General features: G+C 39.7%; 1 protein-coding gene across 2 annotated transcripts in view; it reads left to right on the forward strand.

Moving 5' to 3' along the window:
* LOC112147140 (activated CDC42 kinase 1) overlaps window positions 1–15,746 on the forward strand; it is a 51,751-nt gene extending 36,005 nt beyond the window's left edge. The window contains exons 17-18 of one of the 2 annotated variants that reach the window (XM_024273285.2): window positions 8,528–8,589; window positions 15,468–15,746. In XM_024273285.2, the coding sequence (XP_024129053.1) occupies window positions 8,528–8,570 (43 nt within the window). In that variant the 3' untranslated portion in view covers window positions 8,571–8,589; window positions 15,468–15,746. Of the gene's footprint in view, window positions 1–4,722; window positions 7,797–8,527; window positions 8,590–15,467 lie in introns of those variants that run through there. The other variant, XM_024273283.2, reaches the window with a different exon arrangement.
* The last annotated feature ends 497 nt before the right edge of the window (window positions 15,747–16,243 follow it).

The following is a 16,243-nucleotide window of genomic DNA, read 5'->3' on the forward strand; positions in this document are numbered from 1 at the left end:
ATCATTTTTTTGAGTGTAGGTAATAGTTACGTCAGATGAGTTGTTACCCGCAAATTGATTTGTGTCCCCTCTTGACCCCATCCTTTCTTCTGACACAAAGCCTGTCTTGTCATCTCCGTTTTCAGAAACCCATTAACATTTCCTCTTTGAGAGATTCTCCAAATATATTCTCACAGCAGGCTGTCTTTACCTGTCAAACCGTTAGATCACAGGCAGACAGCAGCGGCATGCAGCTTTAGCCCTAGTGGGCCACACAGTACCTCAGACTGAAGAAGATCATATTTAGTGCTGAGTTTTGGTATTTTTCCCCCTTAGGTTTTATATTTTTTAAAGCCTGTTAATGCTTGAATCCTTAGTTTCGCCCCATATTTCTCCTCTGAAAAATAACTTTGAGATGTCAAGTTCTTCATTTTCTGCTGCTACTCCCAGTTCTTCTGTCCACTCAAGCTATGAACACGCCGGGCATTTAATGCTAATTTTGTGCTAAACGCACTCTTGAACATGTCTGAAATCAAAGACCTGGTGGTCAAAGTTCAACCTGTTTTAACTTAAAAACACGCCTTCAATGGCTGCTCGTTTTGTACGTAGAGCCTCAAAAACGGTTGTAAACTCTTGTGCATGAACACAAGAGTATTCAGACGACCACTTCCAACAAAAATTAAATGTGAACATGCGTTTCGGGTTTCAATGTTCAAAATTCTTGTGTTTACACGCTACACAAGTTTTTACGACTATTTTCAGGCTCTACGCTCAAAATGTGCAGCCATTAAACCTGTGTTTTTCAAGTTAAATCAGCATTGCCGAGGGAGGTGTAGACATAGCTTCAGTGTCCCACAATTTTTTGGCTAACCTAACACACTCTTCAACTTCTTCATTCCACTGATCTCCTAATTTTATTTTAACTCCTCCATAAAAGCCACACACCACTCTTCCTTTTTCACTTTCCACCTCTTGTTCCTCTGCTGTGTCCTTGTACTTTCTTCTTCCTCACCTCCAGAGTCATCCTCACACTGCCACCATATGCTGTCTGGGCTACACTCTTCCCCAGACTCCACCAGTTGCTGATCTCTTAGATTTCCGATATCTGACCAAGATGTAATCAACTTGTTTATTGTTTGTCTGGCTTGCTGACGCATTCTGTTTTGGATGCCCTAAAGGTGGCAGTTGTTTAGTGTCAAAGGTAAATGTTAATTAACAAATTGATTTGATAAAGTATAAAAAAAATAGACGAGTAACCTGACATTTGACACATTTCGTTTGTATCAGAAGCAGCAGGAATTGGAGTTATGCACTTTTGTGTAATCTGTGTATCTCAGAATGAAGAAAGGAGAGGCTGGATGTCGCAGGTCTTCTGTCATATTCATAAACCAAGAACAAGCTATGATGATTAACTTCAATCTAATTATAATTTTTTCTTTACTTTTCCCTTCTATTTATACAAATGAATTCACATTGGCACGTTCGATCCTTGATTAATCTGCACCACAGTTCCTTTTTACTGCATTTGATGAGAAGTGGTTGCAGCTTTTGGGCTGAACAGCTGTGCAGGAGTTAGTCAGCAATTCAGATCCCAGAGCTGATAACCATTGTGTCCTTGGGCAAGACACTTGACTTACGTAATTTGAATTTTTTTTAAGCATATGTTAAATGAATTGAACAGACAAAATAAGCTGGTCTGCTTGACAACGCAGGTCTCTGTTCACTTTCAGATCACCTTTGCTCACTTTTAGTCTGAATGCAGATGGACTTTCTTTAACGCAAAGAGAGGGAGTGAACCAAGACAACTAAGGACATTAGTTAGTTAGGAATTATGAGCACTAGAAATAAATAACCCCACATTGTACATCTGATGAAGTGCAAAGCAGTAAAAATGGGGAAATGGCTTCTGGGTGAACACAGAAATGTACTGTAGGCGGTACATGACAGTTTAAAGACCCACTCCAATGATAATCGTTTTGTGTTTTTACCTTGTTCTTGTAGCGTTTTTTTTATAATAGAGGAGATATGCAAAATAATGTATGACAAAAACTGTATTTCTGAGGATTTCTTCATTCAAATCGTGATAGATCAGAAAACTGGATGCTAGAAAAAGCTCAGAATAAATGACACAGTTACTGAAATTGGCATACCAAAGCCCCAGTCTCTCCACTCTGCTGAGGTGTGCGAGAAATGATGAGCCTTCAACTCTCACATGCTCACTCGATGATTAAGAGAAACATTACCATCAAATGACCCCTTAAGTAAACTGCAGCTGGAACATTTTATGCATCATGAAGCAACTGTAAATATCATTGAAATCCCCATTAAGGGGAAGCGCCTTCTGGTGCATTAATGCATCAGCTGTAAATAAGTAAAGTGGTGTAAAACTGGATGAATCCAATTTGGTTGTTTTTAATGCTAGTTTGAGGCTCTAAGCTTGTAGGCTAGTGTGTGAACAGACCTGTCTGCAACAGGGAGGGGGCGGGTTTGCTCCGGGCCAACAGTTCTCCCCACAACCCAGAATTTCCTTGCTAAAGAGCTACTGGCGCTCGGCATAAAATATGTTTTAAAAAAAACAACAAAGGCTTTTTGGTTTTGGCTAAAACTGCGCAATCATAAGTCAAANNNNTTTAAAAAAAAAAAAAAAAAAAAAAAAGGGTTGAAATGGGACTTAAGGCTTGTGTGTTAATTTGTAACTTCAAGTCTTTTTTCAAATAATCCTGTCGTTACAGTTCAGCACACCTGAACCAGGTAATTGTAAGGACAGGGATAGCTGGTAAGAGACAGGACAGTAGCCTCTAGAGGCCTGCAGTTGTTGGTTAGTTTGCTCCTTTTTAACTGACTTGTTTGTAAAAACACACCAAAGCAAATGAAGCCATAAAAATCTTTAGTTTTATACACCATTTCTAACTGGCAGACTATCTCAGTGTGACTAATCAACTTAAAACTGAACGATGACCTTCATGAAGACTTTTGCTAACAATGCATTTGGATTTCTTGTTATTAAAGTTACGATATTTTCCGCACGATATTCTGCACCAGATTATAATGAGCACCATCAATAATTGGTCTATTTTTGAACTTGTGTCTTGTATAAGGTACTATAAGGCATGTTCAGTGAAACGAAAGGGTCAGAAATAAATCTGTATGTCAGTCAGACTTTATCTTCACAGTAACTCTGGAACTTCTTTGTAACACTGCACACATTAGCAACTTCAGTATACTTACAACACTTGTAACTCCCAACCTTGTTTGCGAAATGTAAAAAAACTGATACTGCTAAAACAAACATTACTGTGACTATGCTAACTCAAAACTCCTTAATCCATCCATTTTCTTGACCGATTCTTCCCTTTCGGGGTCGCGGGGGTGCCGGAGCCTATCCCGGCTACTGAAGGGCGAAGGCGGGGTACACCCTGGACAGGTCGCCAGTCTGTCGGAGGGCCTCAATCACACACACATCCACACCTAGAGGCAATTTAGAGTCACCAATTAACCTATGAAGCATGTTTTTGGACGGGGGAGGAAGCCGGAGTCCCCGGTGAAAACCCACGCGTGCACGGGGAGAACATGCAAACTCCACACAGAAAGGTCCCAGCCGGGATTCGAACCGGGGCCTTCTCGCTGTGAGGCAAGAGCGCTAACCACTGCGCCACCATGCAGCCCCCAAAACTCCTTAATAACATGGAAAAAAAAACACAGTCGGACACATGGTAGCTGCGTTAGCGTAAACGTTACTGTGACTATGTGAACTCCCAACCTTCTTAATAACATGGAAAAAAAAACACTGTCAGACACTGCTACACATTTTCACATTAGCATATTCACAGTAACACCCAACCTTGTTTGCAACACGTAAAAAAGACTGATGCCACAAAAAAAAAAACCTTACTGTGACTACACTAACTCCCAACCTGCTTAACCTGCTTAACATGTAAAAAAACTACAGTCGAACACCACTACATGCTAGCTGCGCTAGCATAAACGTTACTGTGACTACGCTAACTCCCAACCTGCTTAATAACATGTAAAAAAAAACCACAGTCCAACACCACTACATGCTAACTATGTCAGTGTAAACATTATTATGACTAAGCTAACTCTCAACCTTGTTAGTAACACAAAAACACATTCCAATACCGCTACACATTAGCCGTGTTAGCATATTTACAATATCTGCAACTTTGTTTGCATCACATAAAAAGCCATACTGATACAACTAAAACAAACACAACTGTGACTCTGCCAACTCCCTAAAAAGAAACAATTATCCTTTCATTTTCTAATAATCCATAAAGAAATGTTGGTGGTAAAAGTATATATGATTAAAAGAAACAATCATTACCATTAAATGACCACTTAAGTGAACTGCAGCTGAAACATTTTATGCATCATGAAGCGACTGTAAGTATCATTGAAATCTCCATTAAGGAAAAGCGCCTGCTGATGCATTGATGCAGTTTATCGCACTGTAAATAAATAAAGTGGTTTTTCAGGGCATCAAGTTGCTGTTAGACCTTATATCTGCTGAATTTTTTCTACCTACTTCTCCGTGAATTTTTGAGCAAAACTCCCTAACTTCTGCTTCCGGTCCGATAATGCAAATAAATCATTTAACTCACCTCATTTTTTAAAACCTCTGGATGAAAATGTGAAGGTCATGGAAAAGTGTTTTAGGAGGGTTTAGAGTTTAATATCATGATTTTTTCCTCCTTCTAATCTGGAGCTTCTTAATATTTGCAGGCGGTGACAAAAGCTGCGGAGCCTCAACTGGAACTTCATCCTCAGTAAAACATCATCAGATGGCAAATCTCCCGATTCTTCTGTTTGCCGCTTCACTCCCACCTCCAATCAAGCAGACTTTAATTTAAGAACAGAGAGCACAACACAATTTGGTAACCCCTCCTCTCCACCCTGTCACGGTCCCACTGGCAATTACCATGTGGGCGGAAAAGTTTCTGTGAAGGTTATTCCGTTGTTTTGGTCAAAGAGTGTGTTTCCATCAAACACCAGACGGAGAAAAAAAAAATAGGAACGCACCGATCTGAGGGACTGACGGTCTCTGTCGATGTGCCGTTTCATGGTGTCATTCTCGCTGCTACACCGGGGGATGCATCAAGCTTTTCTTTTTAAGTCGATCATTCTAAGAAGGCAAAAACGAAATGACAAGCAAAAAGATTTACACAAGTAGTTTTTGAAAAGCACCGTCTCTTTGACTGGAAAGCATCAGATAACACTTGAACTTCTTTGGTTTGCCTAAAAAGAGAGTATTTATATTGTGTAGAGTATAAATATACAAATTATTGAAGGTCAACTTTTTATTATAGGCTGTTGTGTCGTGGCATAACGTGTTTATGACTTAAAAGCACAAAAATATGAAAGCACTAAGACTACGGTCACATATCCCAAAATGCCACCGTGCGCCGAACTAAATGCCTTTTTCCAGCAATATTGATAGGTGGCCATGCAGCGGCCATTGTAACCGAGAGAGGTGTGGAGGTTTACCAAAAAAATAAAAATTTTACGGTGACCGGACGATTTTTTCTTTACATCTGTCAGTGGCCGACTGGGCACATTTCACGGTTGTGCAGTGGCAGTCCAGTGACCGTCAGATGGCAGGAAAGTAACAGCACGATAATTGACTGATGAGAGGGTCTCTAAGGTGTCCAAAGTTGTCTGGTGTTTGGCTGATTTCAGACTGCCACCCCCCTGCCCCTGTGCTGCCGTCCCACTACCACCGTCCGATTGTTAGAAATCAAACAATAGCACTTGACATGGTTCAGGGACCTGGCGATGAGCAGATGTCAATCTGCCTGACTGCAGCCTGACTGCCGTTTGACTGCCGCCTGACTGCACCCTGACTGCCGTCTGACTGCCGTCTGACTGCATCCTGACTGCCGTCTGACTGCCGTCTGACTGCATCCTGACTGCAGCCTGACTGTCGCCTGACTGTCGCCTGACTGTCGCCTGACTGTCGCCTGACTGTCGCCTGACTGTCGCCTGACTGTCGCCTGACTGCATCCTGACTGTCGCCTGACTGCATCCTGACTGCCGCCTGACTGCCGCCTGACTGCCGCCTGACTGTCGCCTGCCTGTCGCCTGGCTACCGCGTGACTGTCGCCTGGCTACCGCGTGACTGTCGCCTGGCTGCCGCCTGACTGTCGCCTGGCTGCCGCCTGACTGTCGCCTGGCTGCCGCCTGACTGTCGCCTGCCTGTCGCCTGCCTGTCGCCTGCCTGTCGCCTGCCTGTCGCCTGGCTGCCGCCTGGCTGTCGATAGGCTGCCGCCTATCTGCCGTCTGACTGCCGACTGGCTGTCACCATCTACATTCATGACCATGCCATTGATTTTTTTTTTAAATCGTCCGGTGGCATGAAATCCTGAAGATTCTGCCAATGCCTGCCCATTGCACGGTGGCTGTTGTATTTGTGACTGTAGAATTATTGGGGTTGAAATGATTGGAGTGCAAAACATACACAGCTGCAAAGCAGTTTCATCTCAATTTGAGCAGGACAAAAAGTCTACATTTTCCAAAAGTTGGAAAGACCTTCAACAAAAAACAAATGTTTAAGAAAAAGTTTGTCCAAGATTCTTTAAGAGACCCACAAAACTGGTTTTGGGAAAAACTCTACTCTTTTAGGTATAAAAATAACAGTTTAAATGGGAAAAAAAGCAAAAGAGACACGCACATATTTGGATAGGTGGCATTTGTATTGAAAAGCAAATAGGATTTTTAATATATTTTAAACCTGTTTCTCAGACGATAGTATATTCTTGAGTGTGTTGCAGGTTACAGTATTTTTAGTTTGACTTCCTCCTCCCTGCAAAGAGCAAAAAAAAAAAAAAAGAGGCAACCAATTTATGGAAATTTCCCGTATCTCATATAGATAGTTCCTCATTTGTTCCCTGGAAGCACTTTTTCCCCCCACAGAGCTACACTGCAAACTTTTGCTCGGGCAGAGAGTTTCTTTGGAGCTCAAGTTCAGTGTCGGCAGCTATTAATGACTTTCACTCAAAAATCATCTGAAAACTTCCACTTTGGCGTTTCGGTCTGCAAGTTTACAGGCAATGATGTAAGAGATTTTTTTATTTTCCACTTGTATTGATTACCAGTAAAATACATTTGTTACAATAAGATTCAGTTTGCAAGTTTGGATGCTACTAAAAGGAACATTTGACTACCGTTAGGAGGAAAAAGCAGTCCTCTTTGCACATTTATTACTATCTACTTGAATTTGATTGGCTGCCAAAGTAAAGTTTGGGTTCACATGGAACAAAAGTGAAACTTCTGAAACTGCAAACTAATAACATAGAAATGGAGCAGAAAGCAGCTGTTGCACTTTGGGGAACCTGATTTTAGTATTGGAACATCTTGACTGTTTAAAAAAATCTGGAAAAAAAAACATTTTTTCAAAATAAAAGCCAACCTTTTCTTTCACAAAATTTGTATGAAAATGTTTCTGCAATCTCTGATTTTTGTATCCGCTCAGCCATTTTTCTCTTGGAGAAGCCAAAGGAGGTGTAATAAGTTCAGGTGCTGCCTGTTTGTCTGCGTCTTCGGAACGACATGCTGTTGTTGAATTTTTAGGACTGAGTTTAGATCTGTTTCCAGTTGTGATGATGCAACCTGTTCAGTTCTGTCTTGAATTCATTTTTGATGCTCCCGTTTTTCCCTCTTTGTTTTTCTGAATTGTTGTTCAAATATAAAAATGTAAAGTTTGTTTGTGTCGTTTCTCTCCTTTTGCCGTTGGTGGAAATGAAGTTCATGCTGCCGAATTGTAAATCTATTTTTTATTAAAAGAATTTATTTTCTACACATTTTTGCTTCTTTTACTTTGAGGTTAAAGACTGATTATATGCACAAAAGCCCAACATTCAAAATATTTATTTGAGAATCATTCTCAATGTCTTGAGGCTATAACACATCTTTAGTAAAAATTATGTTAAGTAAAAAAAACAATCCAACAGTTAAGTTCATGTATTCTCTCATTTAGCACGTCCATATTTCACAGAAAAATCTTTATATACCTGCACTTTATGAACAAGTGCACAAATTGAAGACTACTTGGTAAAACTTTCCACATACAGCTGGACTTCCCGGGTAACAGAGAACTATATCTCTGTAAATGTTCATTCTATGACGGCCCTCACACTGAAATAAAGACTATAGTACTGCAGGCTGTCAAGACTTAAGAGCACAGCTTAGCCTTAGATTGTTGGAGTTTATTCTATTCATGTTTACAAGTACTGAGGACTCAGGCACTTTTACATCTGATTAAATTGTGTACAAGTTGTAATGTTTACAAGTTTACAAGAGTTCTATTTAAGTGTGATTCTACAATAAGTGCCAAAAACTGAGCACTTGAAAAAAATCTGATTTCTTTATTTCTCAATGAACATCTGACCCAGTGCTTGTTGGCTAATAAAGTGGATTTTTTTGTTTTAAAGAACAGAGCTCACTTCTTGCACACTTATGTCATCATGAGGGTCAAAGAATATAGAGGTTTTTACATTTGAGTGTTCATGTGAGTTCTACACATTTTTTACAGCCCTGAAGACACAAGAAAGAGTTATGGGGAGCTTAGAAGATGAGAAGAACTGGAGGACTTCTGTGAGTAGACAATGTGCAGGTACAACTACAACGACTGAGGTGGATGCAGACAATATTTCGATGGCAAAAGGAAATTATTTTACACTTTTTAAGCTTTTGTTTGAACACTTTCATGCCGTTAAACAAGAAATTTAAACATTTCTAAGAAAATCTGCAAAATAATTAAAAGTTTTTTTCTTAAAAAAAAATAAAAAAGATTATTAACTCATACAGCTTATCATTATTATTATAGTTAGATAATAGAGACAGTGGGTGTAAATTGTGTCTAAATGGAAACTACATCAATCTAACAATGAAAGTGGGAGCAGCAAAATGCATTTATGTCACACATTGCAAATAAATTATTACAAACGCAAAAAGTGTTAAATGGTACGTTAAAGGAAGCAATAAAAAAACAAAAAAAACAAGATCTGCTTTGATATGAAAAGACTGACTACAGTAAATATGGAATCAACATTTTCTAAGGAAATGCAAAAAAAAAAAAAAAATCACCCTCAAGGAGGAACTCAAACTAAAGGTCAAACAATACAAATAGTTGTTGAATTCAGAAGTACAACCATTTTGATCACAGAAACAAATACATCTTTTCGTCTTGTTTGGTCCATGAGGCTCTGAACTGGTTGTCATCACATGTTTACAGTGGCTCATAATGTAACTTAGTCAATCACAATCAAGTTCTTGGAAAATTACGGGGCTGAATATTATTGATTTTTATGACAAGTTTGAATGCCGGTCATAGTTTCAGTTTTGGTCTCAGTTTGTTTATTATCGGTTTGTTTCTTAAGTCTGAATATGCTCCAGCTCGGAGCGGAACAACCGGACCAAAACGGCCCCTGTAGCCAGGCATTATGGGATGTGAGCAGAGTAACAGAGCAATGATGTGACACAGCAAATGATTGAAATTTGGTCAGATGAATGCAGGCTCACGAAAACAACTTTTTAATGCGATACACATTGCTTCTCGCATTGTTAAAACTAAGTAAAAGGTGATGTATCTGATGCCGATTCAAATGTTCTAAACTGATAATCAAAATATAACGTTTGAATATGTGAACTATCTCGACAAGAATTGCAAAGCAAAGGCCTTCTATTATTCTTTCTCTTGTTCCTTTACCCCAACCTGACCATTTTTGACCAATGACTGAAGAGATCTTTAGTCATGAGGTTTCATTTACAAGCTTTAATTTAGAGTATAAATGTGCAGTCAACGGCAGTCTGAATACCGACCAAACACAAGGTTTAGGACTCAATCTGGACCACGTTAAGCTGACTCACACCAACCGACATTTCTGGTCTGAAAACACCTTAAGTGTGTGTGGTTGTCTGTGTTTTGTGTTCTCCTGTGATGGACTGGCAACTTTTCAGTGTGTATCCCCCTCTGCTCAGTAGTAGCTGGGATAGGCTCCAGCAACCCCCAAAAAGATTGAGTGGGTTTAGAAGATGAATAAATGGATAATTAAAAAAAAAATCATAACTTTGCTTATTTTTATAAGTTTAATTTTTAACAGTTTATGACTATCATAGATGGAAATGAATAGGATCGGCTTTCGTCTGGGATGGAATTGAAGTTGATGGCAGTGTGAGGTTGTTGAGTCAAAACTAACCTTTTTAATGGTTTCTTCCTGAGAAATCTAAAATATTTTAAAAAAGTGTGATTACCATGTTGTACAGTGTCATTTCGATAAGTTGTGAGGTCTTCTATCTCAGCTCCGTTTGCATTGTGTGTGTGTTATCCCTGATCGATCTCAGTCAATTAGACTGTCTTCATGTTTCTGGCCATTGATGCCCTGGCCTTGAGAAAACAAACTGTAGATGTTGCACGTGTCAACCATATTGATCTCCACACACCAACGGTCAATTGACCTTCACATTGTGTAAATACGTTGCCCCGGCAACACCATAAGTTGCTTTAGATATCTGAAAGTAGGTATCAAAGACTAATTTGTTTATTGATGGTACGGCGAGAGTCAGGATCATCGAGGAGGAACGTCTTTTGGTCAGTATAACAAAAGAAAATCCATTCTTTTATTATTTTTTTCGCCTGACGTACACACAAACAACTGCTGGATGAAAGGAATCCCTGCTTACTTATGGGAGACCCATCCAGACCTTTGTTCACCGTTGTGGTGTGTTTGTTTGTATGCAGTATCATAACTTTGTCTCCTGGCAAAATTATTCATGTCTGGTCTTTCAGTTGTTTTAGGTTCCTGACAACCTCTAAAGAAATAAATCTAAAAGAAAAGAGTGTAGAGAAAGTGCCATCCAGCATATAAACATCTAAAGATATCAGTGGCGGGCCGTGCATTTCACACCTAGGCCTTCAGTAGTGCTCCATCTGAATCAACCCAACCCTCAATAACTATTTTATGGCAATAAAACTTCTACTGCAGGTACAACTGCCACACACACACCAAAAGCATAAAAAATAACCTGATAAAATTTCAATATTATGTAGGGAGATAGCAAAATTTTACTCACCAAAAATCCAGATTATTTAAACACAAAATCCATCCTTTCTATCCTCAGGAAGATTTCAATCACTCTGTCGTGCAGAATCCGTGCGTTTCGCAGATGGAAAGTGTTCCGTGGCTGTGATAAGCTGGAAAAGCCTCTTGTGGTCCAGGAGGGTGACAAACATCAGTTTTTGTGATCGATCAAGGTCTGTGTCTGGAAAACAATATTTGCGCGAGGATATTGCGCTGCACGCGCCCGCGGTGCGTTCAGGAGCCTCGTAGATTTCAGCTTCACTCCCGCTCAATGGAGTCACGGAACTCCTTTACCCGTGCCAGACAAAACTGTGCCACAACTTTACCCAGACATTCATTTTCCACCAAAAATCAGACGATGAGACGCTTTCCACTGGTAACATCTTCAAACCTGACACGCCGCTCCTCGGCACCTGTGTCCGTCAGCAGAACCAGAGCGAGCTGCGAGCTGTCCAATCAAAGCTCGTGAAAATCCTGACGTTTCTGTGGGCCTTCTAGCTGGCCTAGCACGTGGTCTCCTCCAGATCTGATTGGTTGAAGCAACAGTTTGGTAGACAATTATTTTATGCTACAGGGCCCGCTGAACTGATTGTGAAGGCCTTCGGGCAGATTTCTTTGACCCTAGCAACAAATGGTGCTGCAATGTGATTGGTTAATGCTTAAATAGGAAAATACACGTCTGGAAGCGGCGCAACCAGGGAGACAGCAATGAAAGGACGAAGACAGAGCATTTGGAATTATAGAATACGTATTCACGGAAATAAATAATAATTAATATCAGTCTGTGATTCAGATATTTTTAGGCCAGCAGAGAAGGCTTTGCAGGCCCTGACGGCCCGCCACTGAAAGATATGTATTTATACATGTGTGAAGACCCTTAAAGGTTTTTTTTTATTATTGCTTTTTAGAAAATATGGCCTCAAAATCTGTCTATGCACTCCTTAGGTTAGTACCTTTGCTTCTCAAAATATATGTATTTTTTTCCTGTCTTTTTTTGCATGCTCTCTTCTTCACCCTCTCCTTTGTTGTTCAGTTGAAAGTAAGACAGAGCGAAGTGCACACGATGGCACACACAAACCTACAGCGCACGCTGCCTCTGCTGGCTGCCGAGCCCAGAAAGACAGAGGGGTGACAGGATGCTGGGAAACGGATGATGTGCAGAAATGAGTGACATGTGAGGAGCTGCAGTGGAGAGGAAGAACAATCAGGATGCAGAGCGATGGACCGGTGTCTCGGAAACAAAAAAAGTATAAAAAAGTGAAATGTGAGAGTGCTGTGCACTGAGCGCTTCACCTTCTATTTCTATCTTTGTTTATTACAGTGCTTTAGCAGCGACATATTACCTATTTTGTTTACTTACAAAAATGGTGACCACACTATGTAATGCACTATATAGTGAGGACTGAAAGAATTTGGACATGGGATTTTTTTTCTACAGACATGCAGTGAGGAAGAGGTCATAGAGAACACGTATACAGCACGCTAAGTGTTTTTTTTTTTTTTCAACCCCCCCCCCCAAAGTGTAGGTCTCCTACCGGGTGTCCTACCACTACTTGTGTAACACATGCTGCTTGTACAGTATTTGCGTGTTATCGGTAAGAGGCCAGTACAAACACCTGACCAACGACTAGACTAGAGTGTAGCGTTAGAGCATCATAAGTGCGTGTAGCTCACATTATCTCCACAAATCCTGCACAATATACTCTAACCACAAGCACAACTATTGTATGTTCCGATTTCATAGTATATCTTGAGCATGAGTCTCGAAGAAACTCCAAGACCTCTGCACTCCCTCTAACATGCAGCTACACCTCTCTACGACCACCGTACAGATGCATCCCACTAGGGCATATATTAAAACATTGCTAAATCTCCTCTTCTAATACCAAATGGCTGATTCTGTTATCAACTTTTGTTTGTGGGTTTTGAAGTTTGGAAGGACTTTGTGGATTGTTGTCACCATTCCTGTTGTAATTGCCATGTCAATAATTTCTGCACTTTCAGAATCCCAGCTCGCTCCGACCTTGTCCTTCAATATGTTTATAAATTATTGACATCGCACCATTGTCATCTCTGTTTTGAGCATTTTTAATGTCAAAACAAAGTAATTCAAAGTGCAAGTATTTTTGCTAAAGGTTTGAAATCTCAATAATAGTTTTTGTTTTTGTGAAAAATTATCTTTACAAAAGCTTAAACCTTGGCTAGAAACTGCAATTGTTCAAAAAGTACTCATTTTGCTTTTGCACAAAGAACAAATTTGAAAGTTGTCACTAATTGAGCTCTGTACTTCTTTCTGTAGCACCCCTTGTCATCCATACCCCTGACTTTGTTTACTGGTTCTTTTCTTGGGTTCCTTAACAATCCCTAAAAGTGCACATACTGTTAACACTGTAGATCAATAAGATGTTGAAGGGAGATATGCTCTTGCCCACATAAGTTCACTTGGGTAGCAGAGTGAGAGCACAGAAAGTTGGGTCGAGTTTTGTCATTGAGAGCACGGCCGCAGTAATGAACTTCCATGGAGAAAACATCAATTAATCATTGTGCTTTCGGCTGGAGGTAGCCTTTTGTTCACTGTCCCTGTGTGCTTGTTCATTATTATAGAATTATCTAACCTTTTGCAACTGCTAGACCTCCACCAGAACTTTTCTGAAACTCCCTATTTTATTACTGTTTCATTATGTGGGTTGACCTCATCATCAATGTAAACCATTGTTGTGGCACCAAAATTAATTTCCCAGGAGGCATTTTTAAATCTAATGTTATAAATATGTGGATGATGCAGACTTTGGTCAACAATTCTAATTCACACAGACTTTATAAACTGAAAAGTCATACTTTTATTTATAATTGAGCACGGGGCACTTTATTAGGCACATCTGTCCAACTGCTTGTTAATGCAAATGTGTGATTAGCCAATCGCATGGCCGCAACTCATTGTATTTAGACATGTATACATGGTCAGCTTGACCTGCTGCAGCTCAAACCATTTCAGAAACAACTGATCTGCTGGGATTTTCACACACAACCATCTCAAGGGTTTACAGAGAATGGTCAGAAGTAGAGAAAATACATTAAATTAATTACATAATGGAAATTAAACCACACACATCTTTTAGCAGTGTCTTGATCCATCTTTTTTTCCCATTTTCCACATCTGTCTGGAAGAATTTTTATTTTTTTTATTTTTTATACCATTTGTTTTTCCAAAACAGTTTTTATTTCAGTTTTACATTTTGATTAGGATCAGTCAAGAGCACTTAATGTTAAGGTACCCTTGATTAACATTAGTTAATGCACAATTGAGCATTATTTAACTATTAAATAACGTGTTCAAAGATCTAATACTTACCTTATTAACAACAAGTATTACCTTATTCTTATGTCTTTCATTTTTAAAGACAACCAGCTGTAAAAAAAATAGTGTCAACTATAACATTAAAAGAGAGTACTATTACTTTTACTCTTACTGTTTTTGTTTTTTAAACCTAAATCATCCTTCAGCCAGCAGAGTATTTGAGATTTCAGCCAAACTGGAATATTTATTTTCTGGCAGACATCTCCGCTTTGGTCAAAGTTGTCCATAAAAATGCTTGTTCAGATGCAGCTTTGTGAACATCCTTCTTTCCTTGCAAACATTTGAAACACATTGTTCAGTGTGAGATCTGCCTCAGTTTTTCTTAAAAAAAATAAATAAATAATAATAGAAATATTGAGTAAAGTTGCGTACTGTTTCTCTGAGACTTTGCTAAAGCGTTAAGTTTCCTTATGTTTTTGCACACAAAGTAGAAACAAAGAGTGCAGTAACGCTAAATATTGTTTAATAATAATAATAAAAATTTATTTTTTTCTATAAAAATTAATACAAATTAAAGCCGTGAGCGGCGTTGGATGGTCCACAGTCGCTACCCGCCCCCGCTCCCCACGCCATACGCACTCTCGCTGCCCGCCTACAAGCTGGTGTGCGAGTGTTTGCTTTGACTTTTCATTAAAATTGTCGCTTGAATGGTGCCGACGCGGCCGGTATGGATGCACCTTGAAGCGGATAAAACAAGTCTTGAGCTGTGAGCTGATATGCTGAAACTTGAAAACACAACAACTTTATGGCTAAAGTTTTGGCAAAAAGACTCAAATGCAGAACATATTTAGGATTTTTATGATCAAATTTCACATTTCACGCCAATTTTTCTAAGTTGCAATTAATCCTTCTATCAGTAAAATAAGACCTTTTTCTCTATAGTTCTTCTGATTGGACTTTAAATGTATGAATTTGTTTTAAATTTAGCTTTTTTTACTTATTTGTTTCCATGATAAAGACAATATAATTAATTATGACTGTTTTTGTTTTTATTCCTAAACTGGATTATTCTGAATCCTTCAAAACACAAGTAGCAACATCCCACCATCTCTGGACCTCCCGCTTCCTCTCTCCACTCAACAACCTCACAGCCACAGACCAAGCTCTACCTGCTCGCCGCATCCTCCACCTCCAAAGGAACAAAGAAGCGCATCTCATCATCCCAAGCTCTGGACTGCATCTGCAAGACTCCTGTGCAGCCTTTCCACTCCACGGTCTCGATCCCTCTCCTCCACCCCCTGCCTGCACGCCGACTCCAGATTAAACTGCAGAACCAGATCATCACCCGTCTCTAAATAAATGGCTTACCTTCACCCCCAGTCGTGTCTGTGCTCTTCTGGGTTCCAGCACTTTGGTCCTCCTCACCTCGTGAAACCACAACTCTTTTTAAGAAGTTTTCCTTTCAGAATCTAATAGGAGAATCAGATCATGATACATTACAGGAAAATAAGCAATAATTTGAATATCCAGATCCAGTTGCATTACATGCGTTAGTCGCACATTCATTCATCTTCCCAAGATCAAAGGTCAATGAAACTTCCAGGGTCGTTGTAGACTCCAACTATAGACATGATTCTGAAATTTCGTGAAAATCGGCCAAACAAAAGTGTAGTTTTCCCATATTTTTGAAAAACGTGAAAATCTGCATTTCTCCGACTTCGCCACAAGATGGCCGCCAAGCTGAAGGTCGTGTGGCCATCCCATAATAATTTCTAATGTTCCAGGGCTTATCCCTGACTCGTGTCATTGTCTTTCGTTTGAGTATTTCAAAATATTTTTTTTTGCCCCATAAGCGATTTTCGGCCCATTC

Source organism: Oryzias melastigma, linkage group LG17 (genome assembly GCF_002922805.2).
Source record: "Oryzias melastigma strain HK-1 linkage group LG17, ASM292280v2, whole genome shotgun sequence".
Taxonomy (NCBI): Eukaryota; Metazoa; Chordata; class Actinopteri; order Beloniformes; family Adrianichthyidae; genus Oryzias; species Oryzias melastigma.